Below are 24,299 nucleotides of genomic sequence, written 5' to 3'. Positions count from 1 at the left end.
TTTAGAGTCTAAATAAAAAGTCTAAAGTTTAGACTATAGGTATAGCGCTTAACGCCTTCCTGCTACCTTTATCAGGTCGTCGGTCCACCTTGTGGGTGGACGTCCCACGCTGCGCTTTCCGGTGCGTGCGGCCTCCACTCCAGAACCTTGCTGCCCCATCGGCCGTCAGTTCTGCGTACTATGTGCCCTGCCCATTGCCACTTCAGCTTGCTAATCCGTCGGGCTATGTCAGCGACTTTAGTTCGTTTACGGTTTCAATTGGTATTACATAAAGGTAAATAGGTCGCGGGAAGAGCCTGGATGCGGGCAGCGCAGGACCGTTCATTGTGGAAAACCTTGGGGGAGGCCTTTGTCCAGCAGTGGACGTCATTTGGCTGAAACGAACGAACGAACGAAATACGCACCGTGTTCTGCTCAATAAGCTCCATCAATACTGTCCAAGCGGTAAGACTCCTAGTACTGAAGTCTACGTAGTTTTGAAGGCGTTTCACGCACTCGTAACATACCACTTGAGGCATTTTTGTATCGTCGAACATGTCACACTGCAATGAAAGAGACATATTACTTTGTAACTCATCATCATCATCAACAGCCCTTTACAGTCCACTGCTGGACTGTTGCAGTGTACTGCTAGACTATTACAGTCCACTGATGGATTGTTACAGTCCACTGCTGGACTATTACAGTAAACTGATGGATTGTTACAGTCCACTGCTGGACCATAATAGTCCATTGCTGGAATATTATTATTACAGTCCACTGCTGGAATATTACAGTACACTGCTGGAGGATTACAGTCCACTGCTAGACTATGAGCCTCCTCCACTATAGTGGAGGGTTTTGCCATAATCCCCACTCTTGGCAGGCGGGTTGGAGATTGCAGTTTGAAAGATTGATGTTTTTCAATATTCTTTGTTTTTCTATTCTAGTAATTTGTACATTATACAAATTACTGATATTAGTTATTCTTTAAATACATAAAAACAACTTACCGTGATTCCGGTCAGCAAAAGGTATTTTTGTTCGAGATCATACTTTTTCATCGAATACATTTTGCAGCCAGTTGCTAAACATATTCTGCATATCTGAAAAATAAATAAATTATGTCAAATAGATCACACAAAAACTCATTATAGTCTATCCAATATAGCTTGATTAGAATGACAGCTGTCATCAAAAGTAACGACATAACTTTGTAGTAGCGAGCAATGAGAGCTAAATATTGGCGGACAAGAAATAATTCACGTCTGACCTACAAACAATATTTTCGACGACAGTGCTTCCAATAAAAATGATAATTTCGTGTAAATGCAGCGTTAAATTACACCAATAAGTAGTAATTCGAAATCATAAAAATCAAGCTAGAGTATTAACGACGTCTCTACAAGGTTATCTCGAGTTACAAAAATGTTAGTGTTGGGACATATCGACAAATGTCATATTAAATTAAAACTATTCTTTTAACATATTTAACAAATTTTTTTTCTAACTAATTTTTTAACATATTTAAGTCAAGTTATACGTTTTTCTAAATGTTCACTATTAAAAACCAAAAAACATTTCATTCTTAAATAATCAAACATCGGAAATCAATCACCGGTAATTTTTTGGGTATTTATAGCACCGTTGCTCTAGAAGAGATGCCCACCGCCCTCTAGCGAGAGGAAAAAACCACTGAAGAACATTGATGATAATGACTACGACTTAGGTTGTACATCTACTTAGGTTTACTGTCTTTAAATTTAAATCATAATATGAAGAAAAATTGGGTGCATTTTTTCATATCATTTTTTTGAAAACTTATCGATACATCTATGTGAACCGTACGAAACATACCCATCACTAGTCACATTCGTTTGACAGCCGTCATTCTAATCAAGCTATATTGGATAGACTATAATAGGATAATTTAATTTTTATCTACATGACTTCATTTGAGAATATCTATTAAGTAGGTACATACAGGGTGGAGTTTTGTTACGCCACCTGGAGGAGGGAAAGGACTCTTAATACTGTAGATAGAAAATTTTACTCAAAGAAAACATTCCTTTATTTTTGAAAAGAAATAGGTAGCCCTCCAGGTGGCATTACAAAATTCCACCCTGTATAGATCGTTTCATCCCCTCGGGCGCGCCCCAGTGTGTGGTCCCGGTCGCGCGGGGTGCGGGGAGTGTGGTCCGAGCAAGCCGTAAGGCAATACTGTAGTGTGCGTGTGCACTCATGGAGCATTAGCGTGGACCGATAACACTCAAACATTCGCGGAAGAATGGTGGGGCGCGTCCGAGTGGATGAAACGATCTATAACTGATGATTGGTAGCTGAATGGTTAGAGCAATTATTCACTGAGCAGACTCATGAGTTCAAGCCTGATAGATCAAAGAGCACACAGAGACACATTTGGATATTTTCATATACATGTTTTTTCATTTGAAAATTAATATTAAGTAAATATCTTGGTAGCTCAGTGGCTACACCAATCATTCGCTGAGCAAAGTCATGGGTTCGAACCCTATTACAGTCTATTTTGAAATGTGTTTGATTTAATTATTTCATTAATACAGTGTGAGTCTCGTTAAAGTGTACATATGAAAATAGATGAAACTAGACCTATTTTTATCGACAAAAAAGAGGTCAAAAAGTTTTTGAGATTTTTTTTAAATTTTTTATAGAATTTTTTTTCTCCCAATTACTTATTGTAAAGAAAACGTAATAACTTTTAAACTAAGCGGTATATCTTGATAAAATAAAAACAGTAACAATGCTAAATAACAGGCAATACTAAAAAAATACATAAAATACACAAAAAAGGCCAACAAATAATAAAAAATTATACTTTTTGAAAAAAATCTGCTTTTAAATTCGTGTTTTTTTGGTTATTTGATAAATTTTTCCAAAAAATGCCCCTATAACCGCTGGTTTTTATTACTTTTTATTATTTTCTATTGTATTATCTTTATAAAACCAAAAATCGCATGTCTCTATCCCAGGGNTAAGATCATCATCGGAAGTGTCACTTAGTGACGATCCAGGTTGGACTTTTTCCAAAGCTGTTTTGATGGCGTCACTGTAACATAATAAGAATACTTTATAAAGCATAAGAATACAGTACATAACATTAACCTAGAAGCTATGCTGAAGAGGACGCCTCTCAGAAATATCAGAGTAAATACTAATGAGTAGGTCATCTTCATAGAAATGCACTGAGCGCGGTTTGTATGTGAGCGCGCCAATACGTATGCGGCGCGCACGCACACACTGACAAAATTCGGCGCATCCACGACTGACTCCCCGTTAAATTTTGTCAGTGTGTGCGTGCGCGTCGCATACGTATTGGCGCGCTCACATACTAACCGCACTCGGTGCGTTTCTATGAAGATGACCTACTCATTTGTATTTACTCTGGCAATATTCGCGACATAACAAGCGCCATGGCGAGAAGCTGGTTTTCAGCGGGAACCAACACACGATGGGTATTGCGGATTGCGCGCCCTCTTGACCGGGACCATATCGAAGGGGTTTGATGATGCATAGATAATAGTATTTGCCAATTTTAATACACCTATTTGTATCACCAAGTTTCTAGGATTGTAGTATTTAAGAGAGAAGATATCACCATCATTTCAGCCACAGGACGTCCTCTGCTGAACATAGGCCTCCCCCAATAATTTCCAGATTGACCGGTTGGTAGTGGCCTGCATATCATACAAATTGAGAAAATCAATCGAACCCATAACATTTTAACCTTTCTGACCATTGAGCTACCCTGATATGTAGCTCAGTGGTGGAAACCTGTAGCTCTAGTGCCAAAATACAAAATCAAATCAAATCAAATAATTTACTGTGCATAAATTTGGGTACAACACAAACAAAAAAGCAAGACAAAACATCTGATTAGGGGTCATCCATAAAGTACGTCACACGTAAAGAGGGGGGGGAGGGGGTTGACAAAGTGTGACATGGTGTGACAAGGGGTGGGAGGGGTCCTAAGTTTCGTGACATCACATTTCAATTGTTTCAAATATTTGATATAATGTTGATTTCATAAAAGAAGTACTTAATTTAAATGGAAATAAAACTAATTTCGGAACTGCTGTTAATTTAATAATTTTTCGATGTGAAATTGCAAAACATGTGACGTCACACTAGGGAGGGGGGGGGGTCTCAGAAATGTGACCACCTGTGACAAGGACGGGGGGGGGGTCAAAAAATCATGAAATTCGTGTGACGTACTTTATGGATGGCCCCTTATGACCTAAGTCGATTGCAGATATAAAAAGGGGGAAAAAAAAAATTTGGGTACAAAACATTGGGTATTGGTTTAAATTGAATACAATATTTTTGATTTTGCTTTTTGGTACCCATAGTACTTTGCTTAGTTTGGGACTGGACGGCGCAGTGTATTAGGTATCCAAGAATTATATTATAAAATTGAGTAAATAAATAATGAATCCATCTATTTAATAAATAAATTTACCTGTAAACATCAATATCTGAGTTGGACGAGTCTGAACAATCTAATTTAGAAGGCACTGCATCGTCTTTAAGTTTCTTCCTGATACTGTTCTCTACGTAGTCCGTACTTTTAAAATGCAAGTAGCATATCATGCCGTTTTTTGTATAATCTGACGGTTTCATTCCTAGACTTCTCAACCATTTGCCTCTTTCCTTCAATTTCACAGGGAATCTACAAGAAAAAATTTTATAAGTTCTAAATAAGTTGTTTAGATTTGAGATTTTAGTAGCATGCTCAAATGAATTAAGATGATTTTATGTCTGCAATAATGCCATAAATACTGGAAATCGTTTTTAAACATTAAAAAGGTTTATATATCGGTGATTTGCTCTGTAAGCTCTGTTTATGAGAGAAAGTATACTGAGAATCGACATTAATTATTTTTGAGTAGACATAAATTAGTAAAAAAATATTATAACATTTGAAATTGACTATAAAATTATTAGTTTTTACTTGTGGAAGCGTGTGCGAGATCCTGGATAATACGCGGACAAACAATCGGGAACCAAACAGATTCCCGCCTTTTGGTGTGTCGGCATGACTGCGCCTGGGAAATATGACTATCACCTCTCCAGTTATCATACACTACGACGAATTTACGATTTTAAAAAACATGTAAACTGCACCAATGGTAAAGTTAGTTAGTAAACAAGACACTTTAGAGCAATTTACGAATAATTACGCGATTCACGTTGGTTCACAAGAAAGTAAATGAGTAAATTCGAAAGAAACATGAATTAGTTGCCCAAAGTCGGCTCCATTTTCTCTTTGAATGAATGACGATGAGCAAAGTGACAAAATAGTCAGTAACTAGGGATGTTCCAAATCCATGTGAAAGACCGGTTTTAGTTAAAAAATAACGTTATTTACGGATCGTGTGTGTGAGCTTTACAAATGCTGTCTCTCTTCTTACGAATAGAAGGAAAGAGATAGCGAAAAATAGTGCGTATTGTTTTTAGCATTGCTCTATTGAACGACTGATTCGTTAATTTGCATTTTGGATATTGGATAAGTAAGAAATATGCTTCTTTTTCATTTAATAACATATTATTAAAATATTTTCCTACGTTATGAATGTTTCTTAATAATAATAAGCAGTAAAAGAAATTGGCAACTATTTGTAAATTGACAATAGGCCTGCAAACTATTTCCGGTAAGAATGACAGGGCTCGCTATCTCTTTCTAACACACCAAATGCTGTTAAGAAAAAAAGAGAGAGCTGTCTAGTTAGATTATTTCTATGTTTACATGTATAGTATTATCCGTCTTATTTCAAGAGGTCGTTTTGTGTTTCATGGATAATAAATATTTCTTTCATTATTATCTCGTGTGTTAGAGTAGTACAGATATACAAAACAGTGTCTACTCTGATTTTCTTCCTTCCTATAGCTTTTTTTGACAGTTCTCATACTTCTCATTAGATTTTGCATTTTGGTTCACGAAATAATTTTGGAAGAAATTAGAACTATGTTTGGTCTGATAATGGCAGCGATAGTCTTCGTTACATATATTTATCTGAAATCATATATTGATAATTATCAAGAGTAGCAACTGTGATACCTCGACAAGCGTTGTAAAACTATACTTGCATTGTGCCTGTACATCTGTGTAATGTTTATATGGAATAATTCTGGTATTTACTGTGTTTTAAAATGCGGTGTTGTGCGCCCGGTTGTAAGAATGACTCCAGAGTCATTTCTAAGTCGAAAGGGATCACATTTCATGTGTGAGTAACTCATAAAATTGATTTATTTTTGCTCAAATACATGACGGATTATATCCATATTTATAGGATTCCTGAAGATTTTTTGTACGTAATTCAAGGCTAAGGTAGATGAAAACACCGCAAAAACTATGTGGCTTAGTCTATAACTTAAAAAATAGTAAAAATTGAGTTTAAACTTTAAAACTAAATCAATTAGTTCTTACAAATCGTCTAATGTTAAGAAGCCTTTACATGTTTATACTGGCAATACATTCAATAACATCCTTTAAAGAGTTAAGGGCTACCTTTTTATTATTTTTGACGTTCAATTCCCAAAATACTGGTCAAAATTGAATAAACATTGTTGATTTGAGTTACTATATCTTTCAGATTCCCGAGTGTGCCGTCCCTCAAAACGAAATGGGTTGAGGCCATTGGGAAAGACTCGTGGAAGCCACAGAAGAGGAGTTCGTTGTGTTCGGAACACTTCCTCCCCGAAGACTTGTACGAGACTAAGAACGGCATGAGGAAGGTGCGGTTTGGAGCACTGCCTATAGTTATACAGGTTGGCTATGATTGTTTAATACAAATATTTATATTAACACTAGCGGCCACCCGCGACTTCGTACGCGTGGATCCCGTTTTACCCCCTTCATCTATTTTACGCGGTTTAGATTTTTTCATACAAGTGTTTCTTCCCGCTAATTCCCCTTCCCGTGGGAATTTCGGGAATTCCTTTCTTATTGCACCTCTACAGTACCTAAGCTACGTCCCTTCCAAATTTCAAGTGCCTACGTTTAGCCGTTTAGGCTGTGCGTTGATATGTCAGTCAGTCAGTCAGTTTCTCCTTTTATATATTTAGATAGATACTCTGTAAGTACACAGTACTGGAATTAAGACTACTTGATGCCCTATAAGCAACCCACCACGTGCCTTTCATTTAATATATCGTCTTTGTTGACGAACAACGTCGCAATTAGTATCATAGCTCATGAGTTAGTACTATCAACTATCAACCATCATCATGGAATCGGTTGCCTTAAATTCTTGCTGCTGCTTGAGTCCAAAATAGCCGGACACTCCGTCGCTGGCTACCCGTGGCTGTGGTCGGTGGCCCATTTTCGCCGAGCCTAACAGACATACTATAGTCCAGTCGCCCAGCACGTAGAATTTCGTCCAATGACCCCAAGCTACCCATCCTTATCGCTCGCGCGTAATTATATTGCTGTCGCGACTGTGCGACGGGCGCCCGCAGTGAGTGTGCGAGCGCGACAGAAACATAATTACGCGCGAGCGATAAGGATGGGTAGCTTGGGGTCATTGGACAAAATTGTATGTGCTCACAGACCGGGCTTTACACAGCTGCCAACTGGTGATACACAGGCGTTACAGTGGTGACAGCAGGTGTGTTAATTTCTTCAATGAATTCATGTGTTATGTCATTTTACAGGACCCTGATAGCGAGGACGATGATCCAGATGCCTTACAGGTAGGATAATGATAATTTTATTTGTTATTTTAATTAATTATTAAGCGGTTTGTTGTGTGAACTCCCTTTGGGGCCGTCCATAAATTACGTCATCGATTTTTTCAGATTTTAGACCCCCCCCCCTACAATCATCCTAGCGTCATTTCTTAATGACCCCCCCCCCCAGACCAACCCCCCCCCCCCCCTAATTTAGAATGACGTAATATATGGACGGCCCCTTTTAACGTTTGATCCTCTTAGGGGTGGAGTTTCGTAAAATCCGTTCTTAACAGATGTGCTTCAAATACGCACCATTGACGCCTTTAAACAGAATAATAATAATAATCTACCTGTATCAAGTTAGTAGGTGTTAAAGGCGAGTAAATACAAATGAGTAGGTCATCTTCATAGAAACGCACCGAGCGCGGTTTGTATCTGAGCGCGCCAATACGTATGCGGCGCGCACGCACACACTGACAAAATTTAGCGCGCACACATACAAACCGCGCTCGGTGCGTTTCTATGAAGATGACCTACTCATTTGTATTTACTCTGGTTATAGTTTCTGAGATTTCATGATTAATCTATATTATATGATAATTAAAATAAGTGAGTGGTATTTTTCTATTATGTATCTACCTATAGATTTACCGTTTGTTCACAGGTATGCAGAATATGCTTAGCAGTGGATTGCAAGATGTTTTCTATAAGAAAATTCAAGTTGGAACAATCGTTTGAAAACTTGACTGGATCTGAGGTAAGTCTCAAAATTTAGCAAACCATTAGAGCGGGAAACACATGTAGGATGGCTACCCTCAAAAAAATTTTTTCAAAATTTTATTTTACCGTTTTGTCCACAACATTACAGCTCCCGAGTGCCAATAGTTTCCAAGCATAACCTCGGACAGACAGACAGACATATCGAAACTATAAGGGTTCCTTGTCAGGACAGGACTACGAAACCCTAATAAAATGACATAAAAAAATAATATTATTATTGTTTGTACGCTTTATTATTATTATTATTTCTGTTCCATGCACACTAATCTACACTAATATTATTAGGTATAAAGAGGAAAACTTTGTTTGTTTGTTTGGTTGTAATGAATAGGCTCAAAAACTACTGGACCGTTTCTAAAAATTCTTTCACCATTCGAAAGCTACATTATTCACGAGTAACACAGGCTAAATTTTATTTTGGAAAAAAATAGGGTTCCGTAAAATATGTAGATAATGATGTAGTCCACGCGCGCGAAGCCGCGGGCGGAAAGCTAGTCTACTATATAAAAATAAGTCGGGTTTTCCTCCCTGACGCTATAACTCCAGAACGCACGAACCGATTTCCACGGTTTTGCATTCGTTGGAAAGGTCTCGGGCTCCGTGAGGTTTATAGCAAAGAAAATTCGGGAAAAGGGGGTAAAACGGGATCCACGCGTACGAAGTCGCGGGCGGCCGCTAGTAATATTTAATTTTCTTCTCCACAGGTCAACAGAGAAGACAAGCTCCCTCAAAAACTGTGCTACATTTGCTTTCGACGGCTTGTCAACTGTGCGCGACTCAGAGCACAGAGTCTGAAGGCTGAGTGTCTTATGATGGAGATTATGAGGAAACAGGACGTGAGTATTATTATCATCAGGTCATTTAAGGTCATCCAGGGATGTTATGGATATGTAGTTACAGTTATGGATACGGTTACGGATGTTGGAATAATATTATACCAGTTTCGGTTACGGATATTTTTTTATTTCGGATATCCGAAAGTTTCGGTTACGGTTACGGATATCCATAACATCCCTCATTCATGGCTGCACACTTTACATCGAATAAACAGTAATAAAAAATGATACTAGATGGCATTATAAAGGTAAATCAGGCTGTTATGCCTTTACATTATAATGCTATACAAAAAACAATTTAAACTGCCTACATCCGAAACTATCCGAAACTTTTGAATCGGTTACGGTTTCGGATATTTTTTTAGTTCGGATATCCGAAAGTTTCGGTTACGGTTACGGATATCCATAACATCCCTGCCGCAGACTACAGACTTAGTCGGCCGATAGTTGGGCCCGATTTTGATTTGTATGAAGAATCGGCCGATACTAATGTGCGCACTTTCAAACACGTCCATACTAATTAACAGCCCGAAACGACTAAAAGTCTAGTCTGCGGCTAAGCTAAGTCACCTTTTAGAAATAGAAATAGAAAGTATTTATTTGTCTCAAAACAGGTTTCATTTACAGTTTTTCACAGATACAAAAATCAAAAGAGACAAAAAGGTCTATGACTCAGTGATTGCAGGAGACCCACAAACCCTGTTATTCTGCCATAGCCAAGATATACATAAGTAAATAAATATTAATTAAATTTTTACGATATTCACGGGAAGCGTATTGTTTTGAAGTAATTTTGAAATCATTTTATAGTTATTTTGACTGAACTTTAACCGGAACTGCACCGATAACCAGTGTTTTTTCTATGGAGTTGGACAGATGTTTGTTAAAGTTAAAGTAAGATGGTGCAACCCAGCCTTAGTAAAGAAAACTAAAATATTTTATAGATTGTGTTAACTAAAAATCCATAAACAAGTAGGTACATACATATGTATTTCAATTAAGTGTAGGTTTATTAGAGAATAAATTTTATAATAATAGGTACATTAACTTAAAATGACTTAAAAACTTATTTCAATTTAATAAATCACTTTATTTCAATTCCAGCTCACATACGAAAACATAAAAGCGATTAACCGCGAAAAAAACTTGCTCACACCGAATCTAGCTCCAAAACACTTTGAATCCAACCACTACGATTTATTCCTTGAAGACGATAGAACTAAAGAAATCAATTTCGACAGTACATTCAGCAACGAAGTGTTTTTGGAAGAGTTTGACGCAAGAATGGAGGCAGATATGAACGATTCCGTCGATGGATATTCTTCAGATGATTCTCTACCTCTAGAAGTTAGTAAGAGAAAGAAAGAGATGGAAGAATCTGAAAAGATGAAGGCAGGTGATGTTGATAAACGTAAAGGTGATGAGCTGAAATGCTTGGTTTGCGCGCAGAGTTTTAAAGAAGAGTTTGACTATTACAGCCATGTAGCGAACCATACTGAAGTGAGTATATCTTTAAATACTTTTGATTTGTAAATGTTTAACTAGCTTTTTTAAATCCACAACGAGGAAGCTCTTGGCCTGTATCTCACCTGATGGTAAGTGACGATCAGGCCGAAGGTGGAAGCGAGCTTCACCCGGAATCCTCAACCACGGAGGAACTGGCTATCTTACCTCTAACTGCCGGAACGCAACAATGCTGTTAACATTGTTGTTATGGCGACAGACTTAGGTGAGATGGTGGTAGCTAGCCAGGCGGACTTAGAACAAGCCCTACCACCAACCAAACCGAACAGAAAAATCTGCCCCCAATGGGAATCGAACCCGGGACCTACCACTAGACCGCAGAAGTGGTTGGGCTCGCATTTATTTATATTTTAAAGACTGTAAACCCTTGAAAAAGAGGCTGACAATAGTGACTGAGTTTCTTGCGCTGCTTCTTCTCAGCACTGGCCCATTTATTGACCTGAAGCAGTGGTAGGGTTGATACTGGGACATGTAAAAGTGCTTTTTAAAAGCCTACTTGTAAAAATAAATGATCCTACTAATATTATAAATGCGAAAGTTTGGATGTCTGGATGTTTGTTACGTACTCTTTCACGCAAAAACTACTGAACGGATTTTGATGAACTTTACAGTAGGTATTATTGTTTATAATCCAGAATAACATATAGGTTATAATTTCTGTAACGTATAACGATCTGTGACAAACGAAATTTCATACTGGTGAAGCCGCGGGCAAAAGCTTGTTTTTATAATTTTAAATTTAATTATTTAATTTTCCAGCACCCAGTGGTCGTCACCGAAAACCAAATAACCATAGAGTTCGACAGAAAGTACTACGAGCCAAACGTCGAAGAAAACGACACAAAAGATGACGAATTAGAAGAACTATCACTCGTCATAGACACAGAACGTAAAGGCGATGACGAGCTAAAACTAGAACAGATATTAGACGACTATGTAGCGTCAGAAAAAGACTATTCTAGTGACGATAGCACGCTCCAAGAAGTAAAGAAGAAGAAAGAACAAAAAAAACTCAAGAAAAAACCGCAAAAAAATAAAGAACCTAAAATTGATAGGCGAAGAAAACCGTTTTTGAGTGACGATTTGAACGAAACGCTGTTTACAATAATAGATTTGACTTATGAAGAGCAAGTGGCTGAAATTGAGAAAAGGCAAGAGAGTTCGAACTTCAAGAACGCTGTGTTTAAGTGTATGGAGTGTTACAAGGGTTTTTTAGACGAAGATGCGTACAATTCTCATATGCTGAGGCATACGGATGTAAGTATTTATGTTACAGTCAAAACTCATAATTGGTCAAAACCACTTTTGACTGCAAAAATCAGTCAAAAGTGGTTTTGACTGATGCCCTTGGTCAATATCACTTTTGACCAAGCGCGTTAGTCAAAACCACTTTTGAGTGCAAAAATTTTATTGAACCGACCAAACAAATTGATAAATCTACGTATTTTACCTGACGAATACCTAGATTACTTAAAAGTAAAACCTAAGGTAGGTGTGATCATTTTGTATGCACAAATCACAAAAATGTTACACATTAAAACCCTTCATATGAATTTAAACAGATTGGTAAAATTTTAAATAGGCAAAATCACTTTTGACTGATTTTTACTAGTCAAAAGTGGTTTTGACCAAAGACGTTAGTCAAAATCGCTTTTAGAGTGCAAAAACTGGTAAAAATCAGTCAAAAGTGATATTAACCAAGAGCATCGCACAGTCGCGACAGCAATATAATTACGCGCGAGCGATAAGGATGGGTAGCTTGGGGTCATTGGACAAAATTCTACGTGCTCACAGACCGGGCTTTACTAGCAATACGTAGTTGTTAATCTCTTGTATAAAGGATTTATTGTTATTTATAATTTTTCAGGAATGCGGCGTACACCGGTGCGATGTATGTAAGACCCATTTCAGACATCCACACGCTCTCAGAAAGCACATAACAGCCCACCACACACAGAGGTAAGATAATAAATGTGCATATTTAGCTTAGTACGAGGGGCTAACGGGACTATTAGTAATTTATATTATAATTATAATTGTTATTACACAAATTACTAATAATAATCTTTCTTTAAAAAAAAATTAGTACTTCTTGCTTACCCTTGCAATGTACGTCAAAATTAGTTCTCGGGACAATCGTAGTGGCGCAGGGCGCTTCAAATTGCCATACAAAATTTGCTGTCATTTGTATTGGGACAGTCTGTCCGGTGTGTGATATAGATGACCTACGCTGAACTGTGCCACCAAACTCAATGACAGGGGGGCGCTACCATCGTTCAACTATATGGTTTCCAACATGGCAAAAATCGGAACCAGCGATCCGGTATTGACGGTGGCGCCCCTCTGTCAATGTCATGCATAGGACAGTTCAGTATTTTGGAACTATATGACAGTGGCCTAATTCACGTATTTTGACACAGTCAAAATGTCGTTGACGTTTAGAAGTCGTCCTATTGAAAAACAGTTCTAAATCCGTATTCACAAGGGTCATTTCGATAGAACGATTACTCGATAGCATGGCAGCTCAGTGATTTGTCATTTGACGTTTAATCACTTGAACCAAACTTCAAAATACGAAATCGAAACAAAATCGGGCGACAAACACGTGAATACGAAAAGTGATCCAGCGATCAAATCGCTTGCATGTCGTTGAAGTTTTGTTATAGCCTGACCAGGAACATAACCCCTCGCCATGTTGCGGAAAACTAATGGTACTAATTTCTTTTAATGGCAACAGTAACTGAAAACTTCATTGACATGTCACCTTGCATGTCAGTCTATTGCTGTCAAAGTGTAAACAAACTTTATTTTAAATGTGCGCAATTGATTTTGTGAATGAAATTGCTAAAATCTTTTTATAGTCGTGAAAGAAAAGTGGTTCACAATGTGTTAAAGTATTTGTCGAAGAGAAATACCAAGGGTTCGGACAATATTTTCATTGAATAATGTTTCCAACAAAGGTTGTCAAATTGACTGACATGTTTATCGTATAGTACAGTCCACTATGAAAATTAGCTGTGGTTTGTTTCAACTACCTATTTTAAAGTTTTTTGTCACTTTCTAAGTGTTGAATTTTATGGAATTGGGAAAGAAGTACCGAGTTTGAAGCGTTCATGAGCAGACATTGCAGTTGAATATTCAAGTTCTGAATTTGATTATTGATGAATAATAAAATAAATCCTACTAGCTCGATTGATGGTTTCATTTAATTTATTTAAACTAGGTTACCTATAATAATATTTTTTCGTTAATATATGAAAATATCAAATTAGCCCGTAATCCTGAATCCTGATACATAAAGTGAGCCTATTAATTTAACACGGGTGCGACTATACTCAGTGTTGCACTATCAAATGCAATTGACGCGCCTCTATGCCAGGGTTTTTATGTTCCTGGTCAGGCTATACGTGAATTATCGAGTTTGGGTTAATTAAAAGCGTGTTTATAGTTTTTTAAACTATTAATTTTTTCAAGTCAAATTTATGGTAACCCAGTCGCTTTAGGACCCGTGTTTCTTTATCTTACTATTTAATACCTTGCAGATTCAGCTGCAAGCAGTGTCCTTACGTGACGGCGCACAGACAATCCGCTCGGTTGCACGAGCGCTGGCACAAAGGAACTAAATACGCCTGCCCGCACTGCCCGGACGAATTCCTGTGAGTATGGATTACTTATTTATTTATTTACTACCTGACCCCGCGAACTCTGTTCCGCCTTAAAGGCAATAAATAAGCCATCGCAATTTTTCCTTATTTGCTCACCGTTTAGACCTACCCTGGACTACGACAAACATTTTAAAACCAAAATCAACTCAATCGGCCCAGCCGTTCTCGAGTTTTAATCAGACTAACGAACAACAATTCATTTTTATTTATATAGATTTATTTATTGATAAAGGTACACCAACAGCAATACACATTTAAGACATTCACATAATACACTATAGTTCCAAAATACTGGACTGTCCTGTCGATGACATTGACAGTGGGGCGCCACCGTCAATACCGGATCGCTGGTTGAGATTTTTGCCATGTTGGAAACCATATAGTTGAACGATGGTAGCGCCCCCTGTCATTGAGTTTGGTGGGACAGTTCAGCGTGGGTCATCTATACTTATCGTCGCTTGCCTCTCTAACTGACGTAACTGACATTAAATTTTCAGGCGATTAGACAGATCGATTCGTCTTGCGAAATTGATTAAGATGTGTAGATAACTCAGTTTCGAAAAAAATGTCAGACACGTCAGTTAGAGAGGCAAGCGACGTTATGTTACACACAAAACTCAGAATCGGTCAAAACCACTTTTAACTGCAAAAATCAGTCAAAAGTGGTTTTGACCAAGGGCGTTAGTCAAAAATCAGTCAAAATTAATAATCTACATATCTTTTATCTGAAGAATACCTAGATTTCTTAAAAATAATGAAAAAAAAAGCAACATTATTCAATTGATTTGTACTTAAACTAGGTGTGATCAATTTGTATGCACAAATCACATAAACGTGATACTGTAAAATGGTTTTATAACACATTTTTGACGATTTCCAATGTAATGCCACCTGGAGGGAAAGCACTCTTAATACTGTAGATAAAAAATATTACTCAAAGGACACATTCCTTTGTTTTTGAAAAGAAATAAAACTGCATTCAAAGATTTCCAAAAATTTGATCGAAACTAACTAAAATTTGTTGAAAATTACAGTGATTGTGGTTATTACAACGTTAAAAACCTTTCTTTTATATTCGCAGTAAGTTCACAACCTACATGGGTCACATTCGCATCAAGCATCCATCTGACTTCGTCTGCCAACTATGCGGGTATTCATTCGTCAGCGAAAAAGGGATAGCACTGCACAAGAAACTGAAGCACCGGCAGGAGAATGCGCAGGTTAGTTTTTGTTTATTTTCGTTTTTTTTTTGTGTTTTACTACTTCTGTTTAACTTTTTGTTTTTTTTCCCTATATTTTTGGTTTTATTTGAGGATTTATTAATATTTTTCCTCATTCCCTCGCTTTCTTTTTTGTTTTTCCCCTTATTTTACGCTTGTCAGCGAGAAAGGGATAACACTGCACAAGAAACTGAAGCACCGGCAGGAGAATGCGCAGGTTAGTTTTTATTTATTTTCGTGTTTTTTCTTTTTCTTTGTGTTTTTTCCTACTTCTTATTATTTTTTTTGTTTTTTTTTCGTCTTTTTGCTTCTATTTCCAAATTTCTTATTATTTTGATGATTTCTAAATATTTTTCCTCATTCCCTCGCTTTTTTTGTTTTTCCCCTTATTTAACGCTAGTTAGCGAGAAAGGGATAACACTGCACAAGAAATAAAAGCACCGGCAGGAGAATGCGCAGGTTGGTTTTTGTTTTCTTCTTTTTTTTGCGTTTTTCCTAACTTATTTTTATTTTTTTTTGTATTTTTTTCCCTATATTTTTGGTTTTATTTTCTTTTTTTTTCAATTTTTTGTTAATTATTTTAAAAAAAATTTGCTGCATGTTTTTTTTTTTATTTTCTTCCCCTTACTTTCCTTTTTCGCCAGCGATATAAAAAATTGAGAGCTCAAGATACTGAAGCATCAGCAAGAAAATCCACGTGTTAGTTTTTTTAATTTCGTTTATTTTATTATTTTTCGTGATATTTTCACCCTTTCTGTATGTTTGTTTTTTTTTTATTTCTTTTACTTTCTCAACTGTTTTCTGAGTTTTTATACATAATTATCTTGAATAGGAGATACTAAGCACGTGCGATATCACTATCATTACAAAGTATAAAACAAAGTCGCCTTCCTGTCTGTCCCTATGTGTGTAGATCTTTAAAACTACGTAACGGATTTTGATGCGGTTTTTTTTAAATAGATCGAGTGAATCAAAATGAAGGTTTTTAATTACCTATGCAAAGCAGGGGCGGTCGCTAGTTCAAACAAACAATAAAATCATTCCTTTTTATGATATTAGTGTAATTAAGAAAATTAGTAAAAGCCGAATGACGTCCACTGCTGGACAAAGGTCAAGGATTTCCTTCCACAAAGACTGGTCTTTTATAATTTATTTCAGATACCAGAAGATGGTCCGACCTGCGATCTCTGCAATATTCGCTTCGTGGACACAGACGCGTACAAACGGCACATCAGCGTGTCAGCGAGGCACAACCCTGTCGATAAGGGTGAGTCTAACACAGTCTTTCCCAAAGTGGGCACCCCCTTGTGGGCGCTGCAGGCTTAAAGGGGGGCGTAAGAGACCCAGAAAAAAAATCGGGACGTTGTGTAGAGGCTTGGTAGGCGTCATTTACTAGGAGGACTCTTAGACATCGACTGAGCTCGACTCTTGACTACAAAAATGGGGGGCGCTAAAAAATAATTTATTCTCAAAGTGGGCAGTAGACTAAATAAGTTTGGGAACCACTGGTCTAACACCATCAGGTCATTAATGCCCGTTTTCACCATCAATCCCTAATTTATAAGTGACCCCTATGGTAACAGTTGTTATGAATTTTGTTTTCATAGGGGTCGCTTATAAATTAGGGATTGATGGTGAAAACGGGCATTAGTCTCCATGCAATATTCGCTTCGTGGACACAGACGCGTACAAGCGACACATAAGTGTCTCAGCGAGGCACAACCCTGTCGATATGACCTCGAAAAGAGCCTATGTGAGTCACATAAAACCATAAAATCTATGGAGGAAGAAAAACAGGCTCAAGAATTCAACTCAACCGTTAGTCTGTATAATGAATTGATGAACAATGATCATGAATCGAAGAATCCAACTATACCCATAATAGACTTGACCTGTGATGTGTCCTGTTCCGNTACATTCCCTCTAATATGGTCGAGTGAAGCGATGGCTGGTTCACTCGTCATGTCTGTGAACAGGCGCTGCTTTCGGGGACTGGTCAATCCAAGTTATTCAAATTTATGTATGCGAGTCATTTCTACTAGTATCTTAATATGTAAGTCTAGAAATTAGCACGTCACTACCTTGTTTAATATACCACGCAATCTTGTATACCCATTCTTATAAGATACACCATACAAGAATGCATGGTAAATTCAGTGAACTGCTCCTGAATCGAATGTACCTACTACTACTATTTCTATTTATTTATATTAACCGGCAGACAGTGGTGACTGAGTTTGTTGCGGCGCTTCTTCTCAGCACTTGCCAAATGTTGGTCTCGAAGCGCTGGTAGGGTAAAAAGATTATGAGACATGTAGAGGCTCCTTAAGAGCAAAATGACGATTTGTAAGAACTATTTATTAGTCCAAACAAATAAAGAAATTTTGACTTTGACTTTGACTTTGATAAGGGTGAGTCTTGCTTGACATCACCAGAGGGCTGATTGTGAGTTTACATCAAAAGTCGTCACTAGTGAGCGCGTAGAAAATGACATTAGATTTATGACGGACTGTACTATCGGCAACAGTGTTAACTTCCCATTGCCGGTCATGTCGTCTCGTTCGTAAAGAATCACCATTTGATGAGAGTTAAAACGGAAATGGATAGTTAGCACCGTGGCCGATAGTACAGCGTCCCTAGCGGATACTTTCAAGAACTAAAATCTTTATAGATGTTTTTGACGCGCTGGCTAGCGACGACGTTCAATGCATACTCGCACTAATAACACAAGTCATTTAGTCTCTACTGCAGGAGCACGACTCTCTCTAATACCAGAGGCAAATGGAGGATTTGGCCTACACTCCCCATCCTGGCCAGACAGGTACCAAACTAAATTAATTAACAAGCGAAGTCAATATAAACTTTGTAAAAACACTTAGTTTTAATCCTGAAAAAAGACTGATAGCTATCCCCCGGCACTACTCAACCTTCACTGGTTAGGTTTCATTGGAGGCCAAGTTGCAGTGGTGAGAATTAGAGGCTGCAATCGTTTGCTGTTACGTTTTCATTCAGATTCTGCTCTGTGATTGAAATTCAACCATACAGGCCTCAATTTTGATGTTATTCGGAGGCAATTTTAAGCTCTTAAAAACACCACCAATCATAGTCGTTAAATATAGGACGTAGCACACTTATCAACACGGAAAGGGATCGTAACCGTATCAACTCGAGCTGGTCAGTATTCTTTGTATGAAACTCCATACTGCAACGCGTACTTATTCGCACCGTAACGTAAACGCCTCGCCTCGCGGTTGACAGCGCGCGAATGATGATGACAGCTCACGAAAAGCGATACAGTGTTGATCCCTTCCCGAGTTCATATAAAAAGTCTGCTAAAGGTACTACTCATTTATTTCTGCAAAAGGCTTTAAAAAAGCACTTTTACACGTCCCAGTATTAACCCTACCACTGCTTTAGGACAATAAATGGGCCAGTGCTGAGAAGAAGCAGCGCAAGAAACTCAGTCACTGTTGTCAGCCAATCTTGACCTTCAATCAAACTTTTGTATTTCTTATTTATAGGGTCAAGAGAACCAAACAAGCCACCCAACGGGAGAAAATCGAGAGAGACCAAAGAGAGAGAGAGGAGAGCCAAGGATAGGAGAGAGAAGGACGAAGATAAGCTCTATCCCAGTCAGATGCGGAAAGCGGAGGGGCCTATACCATGCGAGCAGGTCAGTAAACTATGGCTCGATGCAAGGATGTTATGGATATCCGTAACCGAAACTATCGGATATCCGAAATAAAAAAATATCCGTAACCGATTCAAAATGTTTGCATGTAAAATTATAAAATGAACAGGTATTAGTATTAAGTAACCATTTATATTTAGAGTTAGGTTTGCCTTAGTTTAAAAAAAACTGTTTATTGTAAATAAAGTTAACATTTATATGTATATTGCACGCCATCTGCTTGGCAAATTGTAGCTGAACAATTTTACGTTTAAATTTAAGATTCATCAATGTATGAAACTTATTTGATTTGATTTGATTTGAAAAGTTTCGGGTAAAGGTGGAGTCTAAATCTTAATGTTTTTTTAATATTTGTTACTTGTCTGGCATTCCCTGGCACCATCTAATATGCCCGCCTGTTTTATCTTTATCGTAAATGTCGTCATAGTACATAAAGTGGCTATATGTGTCGCGCAGCATCTTGCTATTTGGATTTTTCATTTTTTATTAATTGTAATATCCGTAACCGAAATTATCCGAAACTTTCGGATAATCCGAAATGATTTCATATCCGTAACCGTAACCGAAACCGGTATAATATTATTCTAATATCCGTAAAAATGTCCAAGGATCCGCGTGGAATATTGTCTGTCACAAAAAATCTTTATCGCGCGCGTCCCTGTTTCAAAAACCGGGATAAAAACTATCCTATGTCCTTTCCCGGGACTCAAACTATCTCTATGCCAAATTTCATCAAAATCAGTGGTTTAGGCGTGAAAGCGACGAGACAGACAGACAGACAGACCGACAGACAGAAAGAGTTACTTTCGCATTTGTAATATTAGTATATATTTATTTATGTATTCCAGTGCGGCGTCCAGCTTGAAGACTCGCGCGCTTACCACGGTCACTTCAGACGGATGCACCCCGACAAGAATCGAACCAAGTACCCGTCTATGAAGTCGCCCTGCATGTGCGAACTCTGCGGGAGAATGTTCCAGGTACATTGATTAGATAGATAGATATACAGGGTGGTGATAGCTCGAAAACTACAAATAATCACGCGGACTACAGACTTCTCGCAGACTGTAGACTTCTCGCGGACTACTTTTAGACATCGCGCTGACTACAGATTTTTAGACACTGTACAGACTACACACTTTTTGACACTGTGCAGACTACACACTTTTAGACACTGTACAGACTGTAGACTTTTAGACACTGTACAGACTGTAGACTTAGAAAACCGCGCAGACTGTAGACTTTTAGACATTTCGCAGACCGTAGACTTTTAGAAACCGCGCAGACTGTAGACTTTTAGAAACCGCACAGACTGTAGACTTTTAGAAACTGTACAGACTGTAGACTTTCAGACACTTCGCAGACTGCAGACTTTTACACACCTCGCAGTTTACAGACTTTAAGAAACTGCGCAGACTGTAGAAATTTAGATACCGCGCAGACTAAAGACTTTTAGGAACCCCGTGGCGTCCAGCTTGAAGACTACTACAAAAATATCTCTATCTGCATAGAAAGAACTTTCGAATTAGCTTTTCTAGAAATGTAGACATTGTTTAGACTACAGACTTAGACACCACGTAGACTATCGACTTTTAGAAATCCCGCGGCGTTTAACTTGAAGACTCGCGCGCCTACCACGGCCACTTCAGACGGATGCACCCCGACAAGAATCGAACCAAATACCCGTCTATGAAGTCGCCTTGTATGTGCGAACTCTGCGGGAGAATCACGCGGACTACAGACTTCTCGCGGACTACTTTTAGACATCGCGCTGACTACATATTTTTAGACACTGTACACACTACACACTTTTAGACACTGTACAGACTACACACTTTTAGACACTGTACAGACTACACACTTTTAGACACTGTGCAGACTACACACTTTTAGACACTGTACAGACTGTAGACTTTTAGACACTGTACAGACTGTAGACTTAGAAAACCGCGCAGACTGTAGACTTTTAGACATTTCGCAGACCGTAGACTTTTAGAAACCGCGCAGACTGTAGACTTTTAGAAACCGCGCAGACTGTAGACTTTTAGACACCGCGCAGACTGTAGACTTTTAGATATTGCAGACTAAAGACTTCCCGCAGATTACAGACTTTAAGACCCTTCGCAGACTGTAGACTTTTAGACTAAAGCCTTTTAGAAACCCCGCGGCGTCCAGCTTGAAGACTCGCGCGCTTACCACGGTCACTTCAGACGGATGCACCCCGACAAGAATCGAACCAAGTACCCGTCTATGAAGTCGCCTTGCATGTGCGAACTTTGCGGGAGAATGTTCCAGGTAGGACTGATTCATCATCATCATCATCATTCATCATTGCAAACTACACTTTTTGGACACTGCAGATTACAGACTTCCCGCAGGCCGCAGACTGTTGACTTTTAGAAACCGCGCAGACTGTTGACTTTTAGAAACCGCGCAGACTGTAGACTTTTAGAAACCGCGCAGACTGTAGACTTTTAGAAACCGCACAGACTGTAGACGTTTTGAAACCGCGCAGTCTGTAGACGTTTAGAAACCGCGCAGACTGTAGACTTTTAGAAACCGCACAGACTGTAGACTTTTAGAAACCGCGCAGACTGTAGACTTTTAGATACCGCACAGACTGTAGACTTTTAGAAACCGCGCAGACTGTAGACTTTTAGAAACCGCGCAGACTGTAGACTTTTAGAAACCGCGCAGACTGTAGACTTTTAGAAACCGCGCAGACTGTAGACTTTTAGAAACTGTACAGACTGTAGACTTTCAGACACTTCGCAGACTGCAGACTTTTACACACCTCGCAGTTTACAGACTTTAAGAAACTGCGCAGACTGTAGACTTTTAGACACCGCACAGACTAAAGACTTAGAAACCCCGCGGCGTCCAGCTTGAAGACTCGCGCGCTTACCACGGCCACTTCAGACGGATGCACCCCGACAAGAATCGAACCAAATACCCGTCTATGAAGTCGCCTTGTATGTGCGAACTCTGTGGAAGAATGTTCCAGGTACATTGATTAGATAGATAGATATACAGGGTGGTGATAGCTCGAAAACTACAACAAATCACGCGGACTACCGACTTCTCGCAGACTGTAGACTTCTCGCGGACTACTTTTAGACATCGCGCTGACTACAGATTTTTAGACACTGTACAGACTACACACTTTTAGACACTGCAGACTACACACTTTTAGACACTGTGCAGACTACACACTTTTAGACACTGTACAGACTGTAGACTTTTAGACACTGTACAGACTGTAGACTTAGAAAACCGCGCAGACTGTAGACTTTTAGACATTTCGCAGACCGTAGACTTTTAGAAACCGCGCAGACTGTAAACTTTTAGAAACCGCGCAGACTGTAGACTTTTAGAAACCGCGCAGACTGTAGACTTTTAGACACTTCGCAGACTGTAGACTTTTACACACCTCGCAGTTTACAGACTTTAAGAAACTGCGCAGACTGTAGACATTTAGGTACCGCGCAGACTAAAGACTTAGAAACCCCGCGGCGTCCAGCTTGAAGACTCGCGCGCCTACCACGGCCACTTCAGACGGATGCACCCCGACAAGAATCGAACCAAATACCCGTCTATGAAGTCGCCTTGTATGTGCGAACTCTGTGGAAGAATGTTTCAGGTAGGTTCATCCGCTTTACACTGGAAGTCGAACCTTAACTTCGAACTCCTTTATTCTTCTGATTAATTTCGTTGCGGATCCAATGACAGTTTAACTTTCCCCCGGGACAAACTTGACCTTCACTGGTTGGGTTATTGGCGGTCAAGCTGTAGATCCTGGCTACACAGGAGTTGCAGCGGTGGGAACGAGAGGTGGGAATAGTCCCGATTCTATTACTTCGTTCTTATCATGCGATAGCTAGTAAAATTATCTATTGGTAGAAATAGAAAACAGACATACTTTTCATACATTTTAAGAGAGTAAGAATGGATTTAAGTAGAAAAAAACATTACTGTTTTCAATTATTTTTCAGTTATTTTATAACAAGATAAACCAGATCGTTAAAGTATGTTTAATTGCATTGTATTATTAGTATTTAAGCTATTTTACAAAACGAATGTTTTATTAATCTATAGTCCAATTTTTAATTCGGCGGAATTCTGACAGCTGTCATTTTTTGACTATTCATATGTAAGAAACCTTTTTTGCTTTGAATTATTAATAAAAAATATGTAATGAAATTACATCAATTACAACTTAAAAGAATGAATTATAGTTATCACGTTATTGTTAAACAAAGATACCCCTTACCAGCGGTTTCATAGCGCGACTAGTCATGTAGTCGGATTAGGTTGTGGAATTCTTTGCATTTTCGCATGCTTTATTTTCATTCCAGAGTTACGCTCTCCTAAAAGACCACCGCTGGACGCACACCGGCGAACGTCCGTTCAAATGCGACTCCTGCGACAAGTCGTTCCGGATGAAACAGCGACTAGTCGCGCACAGGCGCGTGCACAGCGCCCACAAGCCGTCTTACGTGTGCGGCGCTTGCGGGAAGCAGTTTAGCACGCATAGCAACCGGCAGCGGCATATGTTTGTGAGTATTTGTTATATGGAGTAAGAGAGAGAGAGTAAAGTAAGAGAGGAAGGTGAGAGATGAAAGTAAGAGGGGATAAGAGAGGGGAAAGTAAGAAATTTATTTATTTATTTATTTATTTATAAATAAAGGGAGAGGCGAGTAAGGCCCAGTTTTTTGATTCATAGTTAAAATAACAAATTGTTAAATTTTGCTACTAATGGTTAAGAGCCATTTTACATTTTCGTGCGAATTTCTAAGATTTTGGAAGCATGAATTACTATCTTAAGCAACAACCCAGAGATTATTTAATAACTGCGAAAGATAGGTCGATCCTTGTTGTTGACCATTAATGAAACGGA

At 38.6% G+C, this 24,299-nt stretch overlaps 1 protein-coding gene across 1 annotated transcript; it reads left to right on the top strand.

Moving 5' to 3' along the window:
* Positions 1 to 5,927: 5,927 nt before the first annotated feature.
* Positions 5,928 to 23,958, top strand: LOC114358744 (zinc finger protein 354A-like; the record flags this gene model as incomplete). The annotated part of the gene is made up of 14 exons (XM_028312786.1): positions 5,928 to 6,239; positions 6,609 to 6,783; positions 7,669 to 7,707; positions 8,351 to 8,443; positions 9,171 to 9,302; positions 10,407 to 10,802; positions 11,586 to 12,083; positions 12,694 to 12,785; positions 14,369 to 14,482; positions 15,573 to 15,711; positions 16,870 to 16,978; positions 19,233 to 19,384; positions 20,251 to 20,382; positions 23,758 to 23,958. Coding segments are annotated over exons 1-14 (2,346 nt in total), but the record flags the coding sequence as incomplete, so codon positions are not given.
* Between the last annotated feature and the right edge of the window lie 341 nt (positions 23,959 to 24,299).

The sequence above is a fragment of the Ostrinia furnacalis genome, unplaced genomic scaffold, assembly GCF_004193835.3.
Source record: "Ostrinia furnacalis isolate ACB-3 unplaced genomic scaffold, ASM419383v2 OfSCF0299, whole genome shotgun sequence".
NCBI classification, from domain to species: Eukaryota; Metazoa; Arthropoda; class Insecta; order Lepidoptera; family Crambidae; genus Ostrinia; species Ostrinia furnacalis.
This window is presented reverse-complemented; position numbering and strand designations above follow the sequence as displayed.